Here is a 21194-nt window from a genome sequence, read left to right on the forward strand (position 1 = left end):
TGCCATCAAGTAGATTTTATGCACACTGGTGGTTGAAGGTTCTTTGATCTGGATCAATAAAAATGGGTGAGAGAACTTCTTTTAGATATGTGCACTTTTTTCGGAATAATGTCACTCAAAAGAAAGGAGGAGACTTGCAGATGAAGATTCAAGTACACATCACCGAAATATACACATCACCAAGTATACACGTGTCTTTTAAGGTTTACTTTGAAAGAGAGGTGAAAGAAAGCTGTATTGGGAGGGAGAGGCTTTTGTTTTTACCATAGGAGAATATAAGGGCTTCTTTATATGCTGATGGGTACTGTTTCATCAGGCAGGGGAATTTATTGATGCAGAGGGAGGGGAGATTGCTGGAGGGGTGCCCTTGACCAGGTGAGAGAATGGGAAATAGCACCAAGTGAAGGGGATGACCTGAGGTAGGAGGGAACACATTGACCCCTGGATGCATTAGTACAGGTGGAGATGGCATGTGATGGTGGGAGAGTAGCCTCACATTTACAGTGCACACGGGGAGAGAGCTATTGAAATTTTGAAGCAAGGGCAAAAGGTGGGAAATAGTCATCTGCAACTGCTAGGTAGGTGCCTTCTCTGTAGTTCAGTGTGGCAGTGTTGATGGCCCTCTGGAAGATGCAGGTTGTGCCTTCATACGGAGCATCATCAGTCAGCCTGATAAAGTAGGCATGCCGTTGAACCTGACCAGGGTGGTAGTTTCACCAGGTCAGTGGACTGTGGAGAGCTGGGTGAGTGAGTATAGGTGAGGAAGGGATCATGGGCACTCTGGAGTTTCAGCTGGATGAGTTAGGAAGGGAAGGCTTTAGGGCCTTAGAACTGAAAGGGATAGCAGGAGGTGGCAGGGCTGTTGTGCAGCTCGGTAGCACTGGTGCCCATATAGGTGTCAGTATTATCGGATCTTGTTCAAAGTTAGTGCTATGCTGCACTCCTTGGAATGCTGCTTCCCCCTGCCCTGCTCACCTGGCCCTCTGTCACAAGTTGGAGGTAGAGGTTAGTGGTGGGGCAGGAAGTTCTCATGGGATAGACACCTATGAAGGGTGTATCCCATGAGGGACAGGAGGGAAGGAATGGAAAGGGGAGAGAAGGCAGCAGTGTGTGCTAGAGGAGGAGGCTAGGCAGGAAGTTCTCCACGGCACAGTCGCCCCCATGCAGTTCTGCAGTCGGGGAGCAGTGGGGTCATGGAGAGGTGGTGGCAACTCGCCACACCGGAGACAGTCCTGGAAGAGTCAGGTTTGCAGAGCAGCCTTCCCAGCCAGCGGGGAAGAAGTTCTTCTTGACAGAGGGGTTCTTCGTCACAGCAGCCACTGCAGGTGCCAGAGGGCTTAGAGAGTGTTTTAGAATCCACTTTGCAGCCACTCTGAGAAATTTTCACTTGCCAAATTTTGGTGTAATATTTAAAAAAGTATAAAATTATTTCAGAGACCTATAAAATATCCTCCCTGTCCGGACTACACATTTATGAGACCAAATGTTCTTTATATATTTCATCCAAAATTATACAATGCTGAAGATTCAATTGCACAAGATTAGAGAATCCAACATTTTAAAAGTTAATCCAGACTTCAAAAAAGATTTACAAAAATATGAAACAGTTCACTTTCCCCCATTAATTTCTTTTATTTTGGAAAGTAGTCATTTAAAATAAAAAAATATATGTTTTTATATAATGGGTTTATTATTTTAAAATAAATTAATAAGTATGCTCTTTAAAGTATCCAGTCTTACTTACACTGAAAATAAATAATATATTAAAAATATGCTTTAATAAAAATAAAGCTCTGCCTTCATATTAATGTTTATAGGTATAATGGGGTATGAAGACTGCAGTTTGATAATTTTCCAGATCTCCCATGAGTGGCTTTTAATGAAAGACTAACATCGTTTAAGAAATTATGGTCTGTAGCCAGGCACAGTGGGCAGACCTAAAATCCCAGCTGCTGTGGTGGCTGAGACAGGAGGATAGCAAGTTCAAAGCCAGCCTTAGCACATTAGCAAGGCCCTAAACAACTTAGCAAGACCATGTTTCAAGATAGAAATGAAAAAAGTGGGGCTGGAGATATTGTTCAGTGGTAAAGGCCTCTGGGTTCAATTTTGGGTACGAAAAATAAATAATGGTCTATGTTCAGAAAACTTCTGAACACTCTATATAATTAACTTAATAAAGCTGTTCAGTTCTATATTGACATTTTATTGTTTTCTGACATTGTTGGGCATACAAAATATGATGTATTTGTCTAAAGCCAGGGCATTTTTTGATAATTGAAGGCCATTTCAGTACATTAGTGACATTTTTCTTTGCTCAAATTCATTAACATTCCTGTCTTAACTGACAACTTGGCATGCAGATCGAAAAAGTGTGAAAGGGAATGTTTGGAAAATTACTATTAAGTTTAAGTATTTTTTTATAAAACTAGGAAACAATTACTTTATAATCACTATACAATTAATTTCCATCATATGATAGCAATGCTTAGTGCTTGCTTACTGCCTTTTCATGAAAATAGTCTATCAGATAGTTAATATGCCCCTTGAAAATCTCTCTCATAGTTAGCCCACCTCTCCAGTGATCATCTAGTATAAATATATTTTCTCCTATTAGGTAATGTTTCTTTAACTGTATTTATAAGATGACGATTGAATAAGATGGTGAATGAACCTCCCCATTCACTAGACATCTTTTGACATAAAATGAAACAAGTTGTGTTGTGTGTTCTGAATTTTGTCTTCTCTGATAAATTTCATTGTTTTGAAGACAATTTATAATAAAACTAGTTTTACAACAAAACTATATTTGCTACTGAATCTTTGTAGGTCTGCTATTAATTAAGAAATATGAAAGGAGCACTGCTTTTCATGTAATTGAGTTCTTGTTCACAATTCAATTTTTAATTCTAGAACACTTAAGAAATGTACCAATGTTTCCCCAACTTATTCAGAGTAGATCTGTGAAATAAGTGCTATTTATTATACTTCACTTTATTTTTATTTAAAATGTCGTAGCAGGGGCTGGGGTTGTGGCTCAGCAGTAGAGCACTCACCTAATCCATGTGAGGCCCTGGGTTCGATCCTCAGCACCACATAAAAATGAAATAAAGGTATTGTGTCCAACTACAACTAAAACAAGATATTAAAAAATAAAAAAAAATGTTATAGCATATGTGGTATTTCCATAAATGCATGCATCCTGCACTAATCATATCCAGTCACTCTTATTTTGAATACTTTTGAAGTGTTTCAAGGATGCAGCTGTGTAGGTTCATACAAATAACAGAAATTACTTAACTTTCTCAGTGTCTTATGTACTCAGAAGTATACAAATTAATGCACCTGATGACAAATATTAGTAGACGGAATCACTGGTGTATTGGAGATGCTTGTATTAGCTCATCCAACTGAAAAATTCACAAGAACTTGATGAGCCAATTGATAGCAAAGACAGACGGCAGCTTGATGTTAGCTATGGTGATTTTAAATCACAGAAATCAGAAAATGCTGCAAATCAGGGTTTTAAAATTTTTCCTCTGGGGGAGCTGATTATCAAACATTTTATTAACATAGTATTTAAGTTGTTCCATTTTGACTCATTATTAGCTACTGATTATAAGGTCATCAATAAGAATTTTAAAAAGAGATGCATAGTTGCACAGTACAATATAGTATTTCCTCTATTCAGAACCAAGAGACATAATCTCAAGATCTTAGATTGTAGTAAAATGTTACATAATAATCAGAAACTGGGGAATTGTCATGATTTGTTATCTTTGAAAAATAATCTATGCAGTTTTAAGTTTACATAATTTAATTTTAATAATTAATTTTAACCAAAGAAATATCAGATTTGTAAAATAAAAAAACTGTAAAGCATTATTGAAAGAAATGAAAGGAAATCTACACGGATATAGATTTCATGTTCATGAGCTATAAGATTCAGTATTTATGGTGACAGTTCTCCTCAGAGTGATCCAGTGCACTCCTCAACAACCAGGCAAATCTTTCTGTAGAAACTGAGTAGCCAGTGGTAACGTATACAGTGAAATGCAAAGGGCACAGCAGAACCTGGGTCACAGTTGACAATGAAGGTTCAGTATTGAGGACTTGAATGCATAATTCCAATATTTACTATGCAAACACTATCTAAGACTGATGCTGCACCAGAGATGGACATGTGGATCAACAAAACACAACGTCCAGAAATAAATTGGTTAACTGCTTATGAACAAATATATCAAAGCAATTTGAGTAGAGAGTTGTTGGTAAGGAGCTATAGGACCTCCACATGTAGGGAAAAAGAAGAAGACCTAGCTCTTTCTCATTTCTTAGGATAATTGAATATGGATCATGTGCCTAACTGTAAGAGCTAAATTGTAAAATTTCTAAGGAAAAAATTGGATAAAAATCATCATATAAGGTGGGGCAGATTTTTCATATGCCACCAAAAGTATAATGCATAAAATTTAAAAAATTATTAAACAACTTAATTAAGAACTTGCATTCAGAATGTACAAATAATTCCTAAACTAAATAGGAAGGCACACATCCAGTTTTTAAAAAGGCAACATATTTGTTCATTATCTCAAAGATGTATAAATGTCTAATGAAGGATGCTTAATTCATTGAATATTAGGAAATACAATGAGATTTCTGTTTTAGCTTTTTTGCTACCATGATTGAAAGACTTGGTAAGAACAATTGTAGAGGAGGAAAAATGTATTTGGGGGCTCACAGTTTCAGAGGACTCAGTCTGTAGACAGCCAGCTCCATTCCTCGGGGCCCAAGGTGAGGCTGAACATAGTGGTAGAAGAGTGTAGTAGGGGGAAGTGGCTCACATGATGATCAGAAAGCACAGAGTAAGACTCCACTCGCCATACACAAAATATATACCCCGAAGGCACAGCCCCATTGCCCATCACCTTCAGTTACCACTGTTAATCTGTCAGGGGATTAATCTGCTGATTGGGTTAAGGGTCTCATAATGCGATTATTTCTCCCCTAAATCTCCTTGCATTGTATCATATGTGAGTTTTGGGGGGATACTTCATATCCAAACCATAACATATTCTATATGCTTAAATATAATAAAACTGATAGTAATAAATATGGTGAGGATGTGGTTAAACTCTTAACACTTAGGCATGATTTTAGGGAAACAAAATGGTATAGGTAATTTGGAAAAGAGTTTATCCATTTCTTAAAAGTTATCAAAGTTATATTTACCACTCCTGATGATATATGAAGAGGGAAAATATGTTCAAATCCATAAACATTCATGATTCTTCATAGCAGCATTGATCTCTACAGGTAGCTCCAAATGGAAACAATTCCAATGTCCATCATTTGGTGAATGGATAGAGTAAATATGACATGTCCATAAATGTGATGCTATTAGGTACTTCATTAGATAATGCGAAGTAATGAAGTGTGAATGCATATTCCAACTTGGGTGAACCTCGGTAACAATATTCTAAGTGAAAGAAACCAGAAATAACTGGTAAACATTGTGAAATTCCATTTATATGAAGTGTACAGTAAAAGCAGATCTGAGAAGAGAGCAGCTTAACTGTAGAAGGCTGGGCTGCGGGTAGGAGGAGGGATTATGCATAAATGGCAAGAGGGAACTTTCTGCATTGATAGTGAAAATGTTCTAAAACTGGATTATTGTGGCTATTTCACAGTTCTGTAAACTTACTACACTGAAGTGTATACATACAAGGGGCGCTTTTATGTATATAAATTAGAACTCATTAAAGCTGTGGATACGAAAATACAGTGAACTGTCCCTATCTCAGATGGTGGCTAGAATTTAACACACTGACTAGACCAAGGGTTGTGGAGAATGTGGAGGCCCTGAACTTCTTAAATGTCACTCAAGGAAATGTTAAAAAGTAATAAACACTCTGGAAAACAGCTTGGCAGTTTCTTAAAAGTTAAACACATACCTACCTTGTGACCCAGCCATTCTTTTGATTATTTACTGAAGGTAAATGAAAGCCTATGTCAAGGTGAAAACTTGTATAGGAATCAAATTGGATGCAACTCGTGCACAAGACGTGAGTGGACTTAGAGTGGTGTGCCCAATGTACAGTGGAGTATTACTGTGCAATAAAAAGAGTAAGTCACAGTGTGGATGAATCTCAGAACAGTGATGCTAAGTGAAAGAGGCAAGACACAAAAGAGGGCTTTTCCATGTGTTGTTTTTATACAAAATGTAGGCATTGCATTATAGATTGCTTGGGATGGGAATCTAAAGGGATTACAAAGTTCTCTGGAAGTTTTTTTTGGTTTATGTGTTCTTTTAATTGTGACAGTGGCCTCGCATGTTTGTTCACATATCCACATCTGTCATCTTGTTCACTTTAAACATACATGTCGGTTATGCATGGATAAGACTTCTTTGAAAATATAAGGAATGACCTTTTTAATATATACTAGTTTTAAGTTTGAGAAAAACTCTTCCTTACTTCTGGACTTTAAATAATTGTATACTTTTAAGTAGTTATTCAAATGATTTTCTTTAATATGCATGCTCTTTTTCTTTGAGGATGTTTAAAAGTCTAAGAGAATGTTGTTTTACTTGAGGTGATACTTTGTACATCTTTATCAATAACAAACTTATCATAAGACAACTTTAAAACTTGCATAACTTTTTCAGAATCTTGTTTTAATGGGGACAATAAATGAAAAATACTTGAATTATCCTAAAAGTCCCCAAAATAAAATAATAGGGCTCATAAAAAGGGAAAAGGGGGGAACTAAAAATCATTCCACTGTTATGCTGCATTTCTTGAGCAGCTCAAGTCAGTGGTGAGGATCTGGACAGATCTGGAAGGAGATGGGATGCAGTCTTGGTCATTGCTGAACTTGGTGAAGAGACTTGCTGAACTTGAGCTTGGTATAGCTGGACACTGGTGCCTGTGGTGTCTGTCTTCTGGGTGGATCATAAAAGTAAGAGTCTCATGATGCATCCATATAAGGGAAAATGAGCATTAATTATAAATACTGTGCTATCTCATTTTGTCCCCCCAACATTCCTGAGGGGTAGGAAATCAGTAGACTTTACCCTTCAGTTTCCAGCTCCTTTCTTTCTGCACTGTCCTCCTGTGTCTTCCTGGCACAGGGAAGTGAAGGTCTCAGTTAACTCCAAGCAGATTTCCAGCCTGCTCATGCTGCAGGAACAAAGGGTTCATTCCTTTTTTTAGTACCTTCTACACAAATTGGGATCCTTGTGAGAGTTCCTACTCAGTCTGACTGGGCTCTTGTCAGGCCTGCTGGGATGCAGGACAGAGTTCCAATCCCATCCTGAAACAGAAGTGCTAGGAAGGGAAACAGGAAAGTCTAGTTGTCAAGACTGCAAGGATGGAACTCACTTTCAGCCAACCAGAGCTCTTCCAGAGATTTCTAGGGGGCTCGTCCATGGCATGAGTTCTAAAGGGCTAAGGCTCCTGGTCCCATCTGAACTGACAAAGGTGATTTCTAGGAGCTGTGATTCCTGGACAGAGGCATCAGACACTGCAATGGGAGGGAGGAGGCCTAAGAGACATTGTGTATTTCAACTGTACTAGAATAAACTTCAGAGAAATTACATGTTACTTCTAGCTGGTTAGAATAAAAATTACAGATAAGGAAGTCTGGGAACTCAATGGAGTGTTTTACAGTTTTTGGAGTATAACAAAGCACATAGTCTTACTATAGTTTAAAATGCTTGAAATCAAGTTTGAAGGCAAAGTTGGTAGGTTTCAGAAGTTTTCCTGAGATGGTGTTCCTCTCAGTCAAAGGTGTATTCTCAAGAACAGTAATTTTCCTTTTTACCAAATCAATGCGTTTTTACTTGGAAATGATACTGTGTTGGATATGCCTACAATTTGCTCACATAGCCAGTATTACTGTTCATCTGTGCTTACTGTCTATTATGCATTATACAAAAGCTCTTTTGTAGGAAAATGACCTCTATCTGTAACTGTTCCTTTGAGGGAATAGTCCATGTTTTCTACATAGTGATAATATTAAAGATACGCATCCCATAATAGCATCATATTGTTGCTTATAGACAGAAATTACTGAAATCAAATTAAATGGCCATAAGTAAGGAGATATTGAATAAATTATGATATATTCATATTATGGAATGTTCTGCATGAATTCAAAATATGGAGTTAGAATTCTATTAACAATCCTGATTTACTATGTCTATATCCTGCCTATCCTGCTCCCATTCCAGGAGAGTAGGTTGACTCAGGTTTAACACCTGTGCTTGTCCAGTGGGTAAAGTGTGTGTGTGGGGGGTTGATCATTTCTCTGACTTTGTGATGGCAGTGGTCATCTTCAGGGATTATGCTCTTGGGTGGGGTGATTTTGTGCTGCCCTATTGCAAGCCACCAGGCCTCTGAGACTCCATTAGAGACCCGAATTCCCTGGCTTCCTATCTTATACTTCCCAACCAAACCATTGAGAGCTGCAGCCCTGGCAGAATCCTGTTTCTGAGCTGTTGTTACTACCTGGTGTTTCCTGCTTCTTCAAATTCTTGAACTTATATTGCCTTGTATCTGGAACTCCTGCTATAGTGGTTAATTTAAATTGTCAGTTTGATTGGATAAAGAGATGCTTAAGGTTAAGAGGCTTCTGGATGTGTCAGTGAGGGTATGTCTAGGAACAATTGGCAGGGGGGATAGCAAACTGCAGTGGATACCCTCCCTAACTGTGAGTAGCACTGTCCAAAAGGCTGCAGGCTTGGATGGAATACAAGTTGGAAGAATAAGGAAGCAGCAGCAGATGCAAGCTTGATTCTTTTTGAAGGGGTTCTGGATTGCTGCTGCGATCGCTTGAGGATTTTAGACTCTTGCTCCTTCCCTCTGCCAGTGATTCTTCTGGGAGTTTCCAGAGGCCTTCAATCTGGGACTGGAGTAACATTGTAGCTCCTTCTTATTCTGAGGTGCCAGCATCTTGGACAGCACAGCTACTGGTTCTTCCAGCTCTCCCGCCTGCATACAGCCATTTCGTAACCAGCTTCTGGTTGTGTAAGACAATCTAATAAATCCCTTTTTACAATCATACTTCCTGTTGATTCTGTTCCTCTAGAGAACCCTAATACGCCCATCATCTTTACTTTTTGAAACTTGAGCTCCCTCTGGGCTTTCCCTGGACAGGATCCTTTTTGGGTTCCTTAGTACTGACTATAAATTAACTGAATCTAGCATTTTTATGCTTAGGCTGAGTTTGGGAAGGATAACTGCACTCATTCTGCTTCCTCTATTGGCCCTACTAAGCTGCATCTTTCATTTCTGTACACTTTGGTCCTGTGTACCAAGTACCAAGTGCACCCTGTCTCAGTCACTTATTGGTAGCAAGCTTTTATGTGGCAGGGGGAACACACAGCCAAGTTGTAGAGTGACCCAGGTGATAGTTTGGATCAGCAGGGATACCAGAAACCCTAGTAGTGATTTGATTTTATTCAACTACAGGATTGATTACTGGATGCCCATTCAGAGAGCTAGCACTGGACAAAATAGATTTATCTCTTGGAACATGGATTATTTAAGTGAGGAAGGAGATTTTTTTACACACAGATGGAATGGATCAGTGGTGAATGAGGAAGAGGCATGGCATGGGAATGTGGTTGGGCACTGGGGTCAGAGTTTGTATGGTTCCTGTTATATTAGACGGGACTATATGGTCTCTGAGGATCTTTTAGCCATAAAATTTTCCATTTTGTGGATTAAAATCTTTAACAAATAGAAATTGGCTGGCTGGTTATTAAACTATTATTAGTTTAAACAAAAATCCTACTGAGCAAAGGCTATACTTTGAAAATGTTTAACAAAGCAGTGATATTTATTGAAACCAAACATTAGGGACTTAAATATGTTAATAGGAAGACACACACAGGTGTGCATACAAGAGTGTGTCTGTTAGCATTGTGTATAACTTTGGGAAGTCTGTATGTGTGTGTGATTGGTGAAGTCAACTAAAATAATTTGACCAGTGGAATGCAGCATAGTGGTCTGTTGTATGCATCATACATACAAAGTACCATGATTTTGTAGCAAAATCTTAAAATGATTTATATACCTATATCTAGGTGTATATGTTGATCATAATGTATTTTTAGTTTGAAAGAGCAAGTTAAAATAATTTATTCAGAATGACACTTAGGAAATATGAATCATATTTATGTGCATTCAGGCCTATATAGGAGATAGGATATAATTAAAATTTTAAAGACCTCTAATTTTGTACGGTATTGAGTGGCTTAAAATTTACTTTTTTTTTTTCCCAGTTATCCTACTTTTACCCGTGATGACATAGGAAAAGTAAGGTAATCAGTGTTCACAAACAGCAGGCATGGGAGTGACTATAAAAATCAGAATGCTGTGATTTGGCAGTGCTTCAGTCAGCTTTTTTGCCACTTGACTAAAAGATGTGAGCAGCACAATTGTTGAGGAGGATAAGTTTATTTGTGGGCTCACGGTTTCAGTCCATAGACAGCAGGCTGCATTCCTTGGGGCTTCAGGTGAGGCTGAACATGTTGGCAGAAGTGAAAGGAAAGCGAGGAACCCGGAGACAGGCAACCCAGAAATGAAAGACGGAGCCCAGGCAGAGATCTACACGAGAGCTGATTTGTCAGAGCTGACAGAAAAAGGCCGTCTCTCCATAGATGGAGAGAGGTAAAACAGGCTTGGGGGTCAGGGCTTTTATGGGGCAGGCTCAGGGATTAGAGCCAGGCAGTCCTAATTTTGGGGTGGTTAAGGGTGGGGTTGGTCTGAGGGAGTAGTGAGCCTTTCTCACAAACGCCCTTGGGCGGGAAAGAGAGGTTTTTCTTAAAATGGTGGCTGTCACTTAAGATGGCCATCCAGATGCTAAGAAAGGACCTTACATTCCCTCCCTGCTTTTGTTTGTTATTGGGCCATTTAAGGGATGGGGCATAGATCAATCTTCTTTAGCTTCTTCCTGCTGGGAAGGGGCAGCATCTGGACCCTTGTTAGGGGCGCAGGGTGTCATTAAGGTGCAGTGGAGAGGGTCAGGAGGAGCTGGGCGATGCTGACTCCAGCGGCCCAAGTTTGTTGAGGGTTGGAAGTCCTGTGACAGAAGCTGGTACGGGGTTTGGTTAGAGATCCCTTGAATCTGGCCTTGAATAGATCTAATGATGCAGGGGACAAACATTAGCAAAAGGCCTCTATGATGAGGAGAGAGGTCAGGAAAGGAAGTGCCCACTGGAGCAGGGGGTTACTTAACTGCCATCCTCAGTTCCAGTGGCAGTGGGAAGCTTTGAAGCCTGAAGGAGGTGGAAGATAAAGAGGGCATTAGTAATGGAGGTTCCCTTGGTGGTAAGGAATTCGCCCTCCTTCCAAACAGCAAGAGTGGGAGACAAGTATGTGGAAAGCGTGTTTAGAGTCAGTGTAGGCATGGGGGGAGGCTCCCTTTGCCAAAGTGAAGGCTCTGATGAGGGCAACCAGCTCAGCCTGCTGATTGGATGTATTACTGGGGAGAGGAGCCGCTTCAGCCACCAAGGTTAGAAGCACTATAGCAGACCCTGCCGGACAAACTCCCTCCTGAAGGAAGGAGGAGCCATCTTTGAACCGGGTGCATGTTGCCTGGAGCAAGGGGCCTTTCTGTATGTGGGAGGGATGTGGAAGGAGCTCCTCCAGAGTTTCAATGCATGAATGGGTGAGAGGAGGAGAGGTGGAAGAGTCCTGAGGAGCGAGGAGGAGAGTAGCAGGGTTTGAAGGTGAGCACATGTGGAGAGAAGCTGGTACACGGCTTGGTTAGAGATCTTCCATCAGGGAAACCTGACTCCCATCTGGGGTCCTAGGGTCTAGATTAGTAAGATTGTAATAAAGCCTTGGTCAGGTGATCTAAAAATGCAGAAGGGTTTTCATTCTTATCTGGGAGGACTTCCTGGAGCTTTTTATAATTGATAGCCTTATGGGCTGCCTTTCTAAGTCCTGCCATGAGGCAAGTGATGAATTGGTTTTTACTAGTTACTCCTCCAGGTGGATTCTAATCCCAGTTGGGGTCCTGATTAGGGACTGCTCCAGTGCCGATCGGATGGGCAGAGGGGGTCTGACGTACCTCATCAGTGTGGTTTCTAGCTTGCTCCCAAACTTGCCTGTGCTCCTGGGGCAGGAGGGTGTTAGACAAGATCACACGGGCATATGTGTGGTGTGACTTGAAGTACAACACCTAAGCCGCTTTTCTATCTGTGAAAGATCTGACAAAGAGAAAGGCATATGAACCTGGGTTTCATCATCTACCCCAGCCACCTCGTGTAGAAGACACAGAGATGCCGGTTGGGCAGCAGCAGCCCATGAGCACATGGTGGGAGGAGAGATGGGCGGAGGGACCAAGGGGACAGTTGCTGCGGTGGCTTCATCAGAAAGAGAATTGTGGTATGGTGGGGGTTCATCCACTGGGTCGAAGGAGGAAGAGTCCTGGTAGGATCTTCTGTCCCTTTGGAAGCAGGCTTAGGGGAGGTGAGAATTAAGAGGAAAACTAACTAACTAAGGTGAGAACTAACTCTCGCAGGAGAGCAAGAGAGAGGACTTAGAATGTAGAGAGGAGAAGACCTGAATGTATGATATCTCTTTCCATTTTCCCAAACGCTCACAATAGTTGAAAAGATTCTTGATAATATTGGGATCTAGAGTGGCATAGAATGGCCATTTAGAGTCATTATCCAAAGGGTATTGAGGCCAGATCTGATTGCACAAGGGGATAAGTTTTTTGGAGGTTCAGGTCCAGGGTGAGAGAGAGAGAGACTCTAGTTTAGCCAGGAGGCAGCCTAGGGGACTATGAGAGGGAATGGATGAGGAGCCGCCCATGGTGAGACATGGGAGGTGTGAGTTTAGAGGTGGGATGTCCCCCAGTCTCTAGTATCACCCAGTCCAGAGGACAGATACGCTCAGGGGGTTGTCACTACTGCTGGGTAAGTGTTAGGGGCAGGGCCCACAGAGGCACTTTGGCACCCAGTCAGGACTACACAGGGGCAGAAGCTGTAGGGATTAACCAAGGCCAAGAGGTCTCATCAGGAATAACTCCCAATCACCCCCAGTGGCTTTTTTCAAAACCCAGGACCCAAATAAAATACCCGCTATAGATGTAGTCCACAGTAGGGATCAGCTGTAGCTGTGAAAGCTGTGACCACACGGTAACCCTGGGAGTGCCATAGGACCGATGATCACTTCCTGGGACCCATAGGTTGTTTAGGTCGACCAGAGACAGGGGTCTTACCTGGACTGTCCAGTGGTGGGTGCAGAGAGGGCATTCAGCAGATTGGATGACCTGGTCCCAAGGATGGAATTCAGATCAGTGCCCAGGGACACTCAGTGACTCTAGAAGAGGGGAGCAGGCACACTGGGGAACCTGATCCCGGGTCTCAGCACCAATGAAAGGAAAGTGAGAAACCGGGTGACTGAGAAATGAAAGATGGAGACAAGGCAGAGATCTACATGAGAGTTTATTTGTCAGAGCTGACAAATAAAGGCCATCTCTCCATAGATGGAGAGAGGCAAAACAGGCTTGGGGGGGTCAGGACTTTTATGGGACAGGCTCAGGAATTAGAGCCAGGCAGGTCCTAATGTGGGTGGTTAAGGGTGGTGTTGGTATGAGGGAATAGTGAGCCGTCCTCAGAAACGCCCTTGGGTGGAAAAGCAAAACTTTTCTTAAAATGGCAGCTGTCACTTCAGATGACCATCCAGATGCTAAGCAAGGACCTTACAAGAAGAATGTAGAGGAAGGAAGCAGAGAGAGAGAGAGAGGGAGGGAGGGAGAGGGGGAGAGGGTAATTGAGTGTTACTACTCAATTAATCCCATTAGGTCATTAATTACATTGTTAGGTTAGGACTCTCATAACTCCATTATTTCCTCTCTGAACCTTCTTGCATTGTGTCATACGTGAGCTTTGGGGGAAGTCTCACAGCCAAACCATATCAGGTATCTTCAGATATTTGCAGTGTACTCATCATACAAATAATATATGCCCACCAAATCTTTATTTGTTTAAGGATTTGATTACAGATAACTAGAAGATTAAAAGACTATTTTCCAGTTTAGACTGTTCTGCTCACCATTTCCACATGGGTTTGGATGGAAACAATGGAGTAAAAATTATACATAAACTAGGAGGAAATAAAATTCTTTCTTTTCCTTATTGAATCCTGGGGAAGTGCTGTTCTACTTTATCTGCATTTGGTTGGTCTACAGATATGCAGATTTAATATGTTATTCTTACTCAGAATTTAAAACAGCCTATCAAAACCCTTGGTCATTTTTTCCCCTACATTTCAGAGCATCAAAATTATACATAAACTAGGAGGAAAGAAAATCCTGGTCAGTGGCTCTTTGCCTTTATAGCATCAGTGACTATTTTGGTTTGAATGTGAGCTGACCCCCAGAAGGTTATGTGTAAGACAATGCAAGAGCACTCAAAGGTTTGAGTTGTAAGAGCCTTAATTCAGTCAGGGAACTCATCTCCTCATGAGGATTAACTGAGTGGTATCTGAAGGCAGGTAGGATGTGGCTGGAGGAGGTGAGTCCTGGAGGGTGTGCCTTTGGGGTATATATTTTGTATCTGGCAAGTGAAGTCCCTCTCTCTTTCCTGGTGGGATGTCTTAAGCTACTTTCTTTCACCACACTCTTCCGCCATGATGCCCTGCCCCAAGGAATGGACCCAGCTGGCTATAGACTGAGACCTCTGACAATGTGAGCCCCCAAATAAACCTTTCCTTCTTAAAATTATTCTTTTCAGGTCTTTCAGTCACTGTAATGAAAAAAATCTAACTAAAACAGTGATATTTTGACTTCAAACCTCCAGCTTATCTTTGTATTCAGACATCTGTCTTTCATTTCTGCAGTACTGAAGTTTCTGAGATATATGTCTATGCAGTGTTATATTTAGAAATGTTCATTCGAGTTGTTTACTAATATTTGAGGGTTAACTTAAGAGCACTTTATGAAAATTTTTTATAAGTTGAAAGAATATATAATGTCATATCATAGATAAATTCTTGCAGAGAGTTGTATAAATTTTCTATTCAATATGATATGATATGGCTTCACTTCTACTGTGAGCAAACGTTTTATTCTATATTTATGGTACTCTGGTTGATATAAAATTTTAGAATGAAAATAATTCAGTTCACTTAGGAAGGATACAAACTTAGTATTCATTGAATAAATATTCATAATCACCCTAATCATGCTCATGGATAAAATCACCTACCATAGCTGGGGATCAGGTAGTTGTCATATGTGCAATTGTTCATTCTGCATACACTTATCCAGTGTCCTGCACTGTATTTCATAATTCTAGGCACCAATGATAACAGAATTTTGCACATGAAAACACTTTTGCTCTCCTTGAAGTTTCCTCATGTGTGGGTGAGGGGGAGACAGGCAATGAAGTAATAAACTAACACATTGTTCATTATGTTTGAGGCCATAAGAATTATGGGGGTGGCCCAACCCCAATTACGTTAGGGATGGTGAGAAGTGGGGCCAGAGGATGCCACCTGACTCTGTGTTTATGGGCACACAGCTTGCTGTGTTGACTTTGAGCAGCATGCAGCAGCTCAGGTAGGTGGGACTCCTGTATGATGGGAAATTCTTATGTTATTTAGTACACAATAAGAAACGACAGAGGTAAAATGCCGAAATTTCAAAACCAGGGAAACTGCTGGGTGCAGAAACTCGTGTGCCAAGAATTTATGTAAATCTTCTTGAACTTTATGTTGAGCTAAGAAGTTAAGTCACTCACATGTATCTAGTTAACAGTGGAAGACAACGTATACTTAAGGATTGGTTTGGGGGGTGGGTAGCAAAGCTGCAGTTTATTGAGAGAGCCTACTTTGTGCAAGAACTATGCATTAATCTCATTTAATTGGAACATCATCTTAACTCATTTCACTTTATAACTATGAGAAAAACAAGTTTGGAAAGGTCAAGAAAGCCAATTTTGGTGGGTAAGTAAAGCTGATGTTTGAGAAGAGATTTGCCCCGACTCCAGCTCTAAATCATTTATTTTCTAAAGTATCCTACTTTCCTAACAGGGAAGGAATGTATAAATGTTGAGAAAGGTTAGTTGTCTGTTGTGTGAGAGGATGGACAAGAGGCCTCGCTGGTCTCGGAAGACTTACATTCAGAGCTGCAGTCCAGTTCCGCAGCAGGGACTTCAGTGTTTCCTCAGTGTACCAGCCTTGGAAGACTGCCGCTTGCACACCCTGCCTCTCCCTTCCCCACCACCTGGGCAGCCCCTGGCCCTGCCCTCTGCACCTGAAAGCACTTTCAACTTGCTATGTTAATTCTGAGCCTTATCAGGCTTATTGTCCCCTACCTTTAGAATGAAGCTGCAAAGACAAGGTTTTGTTTTATTTTTGTCTTTTTGATCTCTGAGATACTGATTGAAAGCACTAAGAATCATGTGTGGCACCTATATGGTTGGTAAATACTGTTTGAAGGTAGGAAGGTTTGAGTTAATAGGGAGCAAAACCAGTATGGAGCCCTACCGAGGCCAGGCTTGTGGAAGTGTGTGTGTCTTGTGTGTTGTAGATGCCCTGGGGGGTAATTAGGAATGTTAGATACTGTCTATGAAGTGTGGAAGGCAAAGTGAGTTGAATAGTCTTGAAGGACAGCAGTGCAGTGAATGAATCTTTCCAGTGACCACAGACAGGGAGCTGCCTTGGATACATAGTACTTCCCACATGTTACTCCTTGGTATTTTCTGAGAGCAGAGCAGAGAGTCAACCTATCTATGGGAGACTTCGTAACCTTCAGTTAGGTCATATGAATATCACAATTTGGAATGGAAAAATGTAGTTTTCAATCTTAATTTATCACAAAGGCATGAAATGGTCATTTCCCTCTTTTTTCTAAATGATTATTAAAGAAGTTTAATAATCTTTTTTTTTTTTTTTGTACTAGGGATTGAACCCAGGAGTGCTTAACCCCGAGCCACATCCCTGGCCCTTTTATTATATTTTGTTTCAGACAGGGTCTCACTGAGTTGCACAGGTTCTCTGTCAGTTGCTGTGCTGGGTTTGAACTCAGGATCCTTCTAATCCTCGCCTCCTTAGTCACTGGGATCTCAGGTGTGTGCCACCATGCCTGGCATACCTTTTCTTAAATTCTTTGTTTTACATCTAATAGTAACATGATTTTCATAGAACTTGAGGTGCAGAGTTTTTTTTTTTTTAAATATTTATTTTTCAGTTTTAGGTGGACACAACATCTTTGTTTGTATGTGGTGCTGAGGATCGAACCCGGGTCGCACGCATGCCAGGCGAGCGCACTACCTCTTGAGCCACATCCCCAGCCCGAGGTGCAGAGTTTTTAATATTAGATTGCAGCTTTTCCTGATTAGCTTTTTTTTTAAGATTATGTTTTGAAATAGTGTTGTATGGGTAGAGTGAAGGACAAATGCAGTCTCCATCCTGTGAGAACCTCTAGGTCAGGTTCTCACAGAGTTCACAGCAAGGAAATGAATGCCTCCTTCAGGGCACTCATTTGTTTTTTATATTAAGCAATCAAAAACACCTCAGCCATAATTTTCTGCCTTTGGTTTCCAGAAAGTATATTATCTTTAACTCTTATGTTATATGTTTTCAGACATGATATTTTGGTTCCCTTATCACTATTGACTTTCTTTTTTCTATGCTAATCGTCTGCTTATTTTTTTCTGCTTAGCCTTAATAAGATGGCTTTTATTTTTCCTCATGATAAATGTGACAGTGATGTGCATTTTCTCTGTTCAGGGGATTCCAGAACATCCTTGAACCTGTCAGAGTGCAGGGTCTCTGCTCCAGATCCTGACTGGGTAACCAGGGAGTGCCACCAGTGGTCGTTCTCCCACTGACTGGCTGCAGGCCACCCCTGCCTGGGGTGGGTACTGCAGCAAGTAGCACCAGAGCAGGAGTGGGTGTTGGCAGGCTCACACAGTCCCAGCAGCACGGGAACATCTTGGGGCCAACACAGAGAGATGCCACAGGCAGATGTAAGAATTCTGTGGGGTTTCTTTGGAAGGGCTGTGCATCTTTGGCACCTCCACCTGGTCATGTGCACTGAACGCTGATTTTTTTTGTCCTCACGCACAAGGTTGTATTTTGGAATCCATCTATTAGGGAAAAGACTCACTATTCACATTGCAGTTTATTGTGATTATAAAAATTTGGGAATCTGTAGAGGAAAAAGATACTAGTAAAGATGCATATTTATGTTTATGTATGAAGTCTATGGTTGCATTTTTTTCACTTCAGACTTGTGAAAAGACATGAAATACTGTAGAAAAAATAATTTTTAATTGCAATCCATTTGTGTGTATACAAATAAAACTTTATAAAAATGTATACAGCAAGCCAAGGTAAGCTTCTACAATAGTACCGTATCGCCCTCCTTTCTAAAGTGACTGAATTATGGACAGCTTTTCATGTAAATAAATATAAACGTTTGCCATCATTTTTAGCCACTGCATTTTTGGATTATGTATCTGTATTTTTATTTTAAGTCTTTTCAGAGCCTTTTATAAGGAATATGCTAGAAAATAACAAGAAAAATATTTGTATATTGTAAGAATAAGAATCTTTTTCAGCTCTTTAATGCTTGATTTTAAGTAGATCTTATTTGTATCTTCTGTAATAATTTGTTAAACTTATTTAGGTTACTCTGATTTTTTTCTTTCATAGTTTATTTTTCTTAAGGGGTATTTACTTTTGATTGCGATTTTTATAGATCATATAGTAAGAAAATTCAGTAATTCCTTACTGATTCTAAAGTGTATTTGTTAGTGGATTCTGATCCCCAGCCCTAATGAAGTTTGCCTCAAAGCCAAGCACACAGTGAAGAATATGACAAGTGGCCACAGACCTTTGACCAAATTGGCGGCTATGTGAGCACAATAGTATTAGTGTAATCTGAATTTCTTTAAGCTTTGTAATTAAGGTGGATTTTTAGTAAAATCCCATTTTGTATCAAAGGAAAAATCAGCAAATGTGATCACAAAAAGTAATGAACATACACACAATTACAAGGAATTATAAAATACTTAACATTGAGTAGTTATCATGAAAGGTATACCAGTAAGTATTTACCTAAAAAGTTTTTAGTACTTACTGTGAAATCCCTTTGGGGAATGTTTTTTTTTTTTTTTTTTTTTTCCATGAACTATTCTTGCTAAGGCTTTTAGAAATTATTAAAATGATGTTTTGATTGTGGATTCTTTATATGTTTAAAAAAAACGAATTTGTCTTTAACAAGCATAGATAAGGTTTTCCTAAAACATCATTTCCTTGCTTATTCATCTCCCTGGAATGCAAGCTGCTGGGAGCAGAGATAAGTGCCTGGTGCATAGGTTTCCTTGGTACTCACTTGCTGAATGAAACAGTGTTTGTGGAGTCCCTGGGCAGCCTGGGAATCAGTGTCCTCTGTCGTGAGCCTTTTGGTTGCCAGTGAGTGGTTCCAAATCTTATGTCAGTGGAATTTCCTTCTTTTCCATGGTTCTGTACCCTTTCATTTCAAAGCGGGCTTCCTTGCTGGACTGTGTGAAGTGCTGTTTCTGCTTCCAGCTATCCATTCAAGGTGAAGGCGGAATCTGCAGGGGAGGAAGGCAGCATGGAAGTCGTGGCTTTATCCCCAGGGTCCCCATGCAGGCTGTGTGGACTGGCAGGAGGAGGCAGTGCTGCTGCTTTTCACTCTGAATATGCTCTTTGAAGGACAACAAAGGCAAACTTGTTCTGTAAAGGTTCATATTGTTAGGACAGTGTTTCACTTTAAGGCACCTTCCTCTAGTCGGCATAGCCAGTGACTGCAGGTCAGAGCTTTCACCAACAGTGTGTATGTGTCTGTGTGTCTGTGTGTCTGTGCATGTGCTTTCTGGCATAGACATGATTACTAGGGCAGATACTGGGCTCAGGGACCAGCTTGGAACCTACTAGTTGATAGATGATGTGATTTGGAACTAGATTGTCATCGGTAGGAATGGGTAGTAAGTAGTGAACTTGAGAAGAATCGAAGGATTAAAGAGCAAACAAACATCAGGAATCAGTGGCCAGTTAACATGGACATGAAGAAGGAAAGAGAATAATAACCTTGTCTGAATTCCTGAACCAGAGATGTGGGGCATGTTTTACCCACGCATGCTTTGTGGTGACACAGGATGTGTCAGTGCAGTTACGCTAGCAGCTAGACTGGGGTTGACTGCTAAGGAAGACACAGTGCCCATGAACCTGTAGTCTGTTGCAGGATAATGACACAGTGCAGCACGCCATCATGTTAAGGCTGCCGTCTGGCAAGGAACAAAGAGTCTGGGGAGGCCAGGTTGAACTCCAGTAGCATTCCCTCTCTGTTAGTGTCATACAAATGCTCTCTGGGTCACAAGACATTCAGAACCCGTAGATGGAAAGGGAATCTCTGCCAGCATGTTTCTCACACCCTGTTGATCATATAAGCATCCTTTTTCCTGTAGCAGCTCCAAGAGAAGAGCCCTTGAAGGGGATAGCGGTCTCATCTGGACCAGGTACAAGCCATCAGTCTCACTTGGCAGTCAACAGTGCTGTGGAGCTGGTGTGCGCAGCTCAGCTGCTGGGGCCCATGGTGCCGAGAGCACCGTTAGCAAGTGTGGTTCTTGCCGGGCCAGAATGCCTGCAGTTACAGGCCTTATTTCAGCAGGAGAGCTGAGACAATTCCAAGTCTGCTGGGTTGAGTCCTCACAGCACAAGTGTCGTATTCACTGGGGTTGTATCATGTAAAACAGTGCAAGTGTTGAACCCCATCTAGATAATGTATTGCTTAATATGCCTCAGTGTGGCCATATTTTCAGGTACTTTGAAATCTTGAAAAGGTAATCTGGAAATGCCCTGCTGTGGTGATGGTATTTTGGTTTTCCTCTGTAATTAGTGTTTGCTTAGATTTGTTATGTTTAACCTTTATAGTTTTTAAAAAATAAAGTTATAAGATTTTCTAAGAGGAAGCATTGCAAAAGAGCCTTGAATTTGTTGAGAGTAAATGACATGTTCTGAATTTCAGAAACTTCTCAGAGCTTCTAATTGTGTTTTCTCCTTCATCCCTCAGATGAATCAGCTCCTAAAGAAGTCAGCAGGGTAAGTAATGTAAATATCATTTCTACTACTGTTACAGGAAATAAGAATGTCTCTGTACATTTTCTCAGTATTCTAACATGTTAAGGTGTCAGAAAAATTGTG

General features: G+C 40.7%; 1 protein-coding gene across 2 annotated transcripts in view; it reads left to right on the top strand.

The window, feature by feature from the left end:
* Pde10a (phosphodiesterase 10A) overlaps positions 1–21194 on the top strand; it is a 267554-nt gene that overhangs the window by 130487 nt on the left and 115873 nt on the right. For both annotated transcript variants that reach the window (XM_027939403.2, XM_071612857.1), the window contains one exon: positions 21064–21092. In XM_027939403.2, coding sequence (XP_027795204.2) covers positions 21064–21092 — 29 coding nt within the window. The remainder of the gene's footprint in view (positions 1–21063; positions 21093–21194) is intronic.

The sequence above is a fragment of the Marmota flaviventris genome, chromosome 6 (assembly GCF_047511675.1).
Source record: "Marmota flaviventris isolate mMarFla1 chromosome 6, mMarFla1.hap1, whole genome shotgun sequence".
Taxonomy (NCBI): Eukaryota; Metazoa; Chordata; class Mammalia; order Rodentia; family Sciuridae; genus Marmota; species Marmota flaviventris.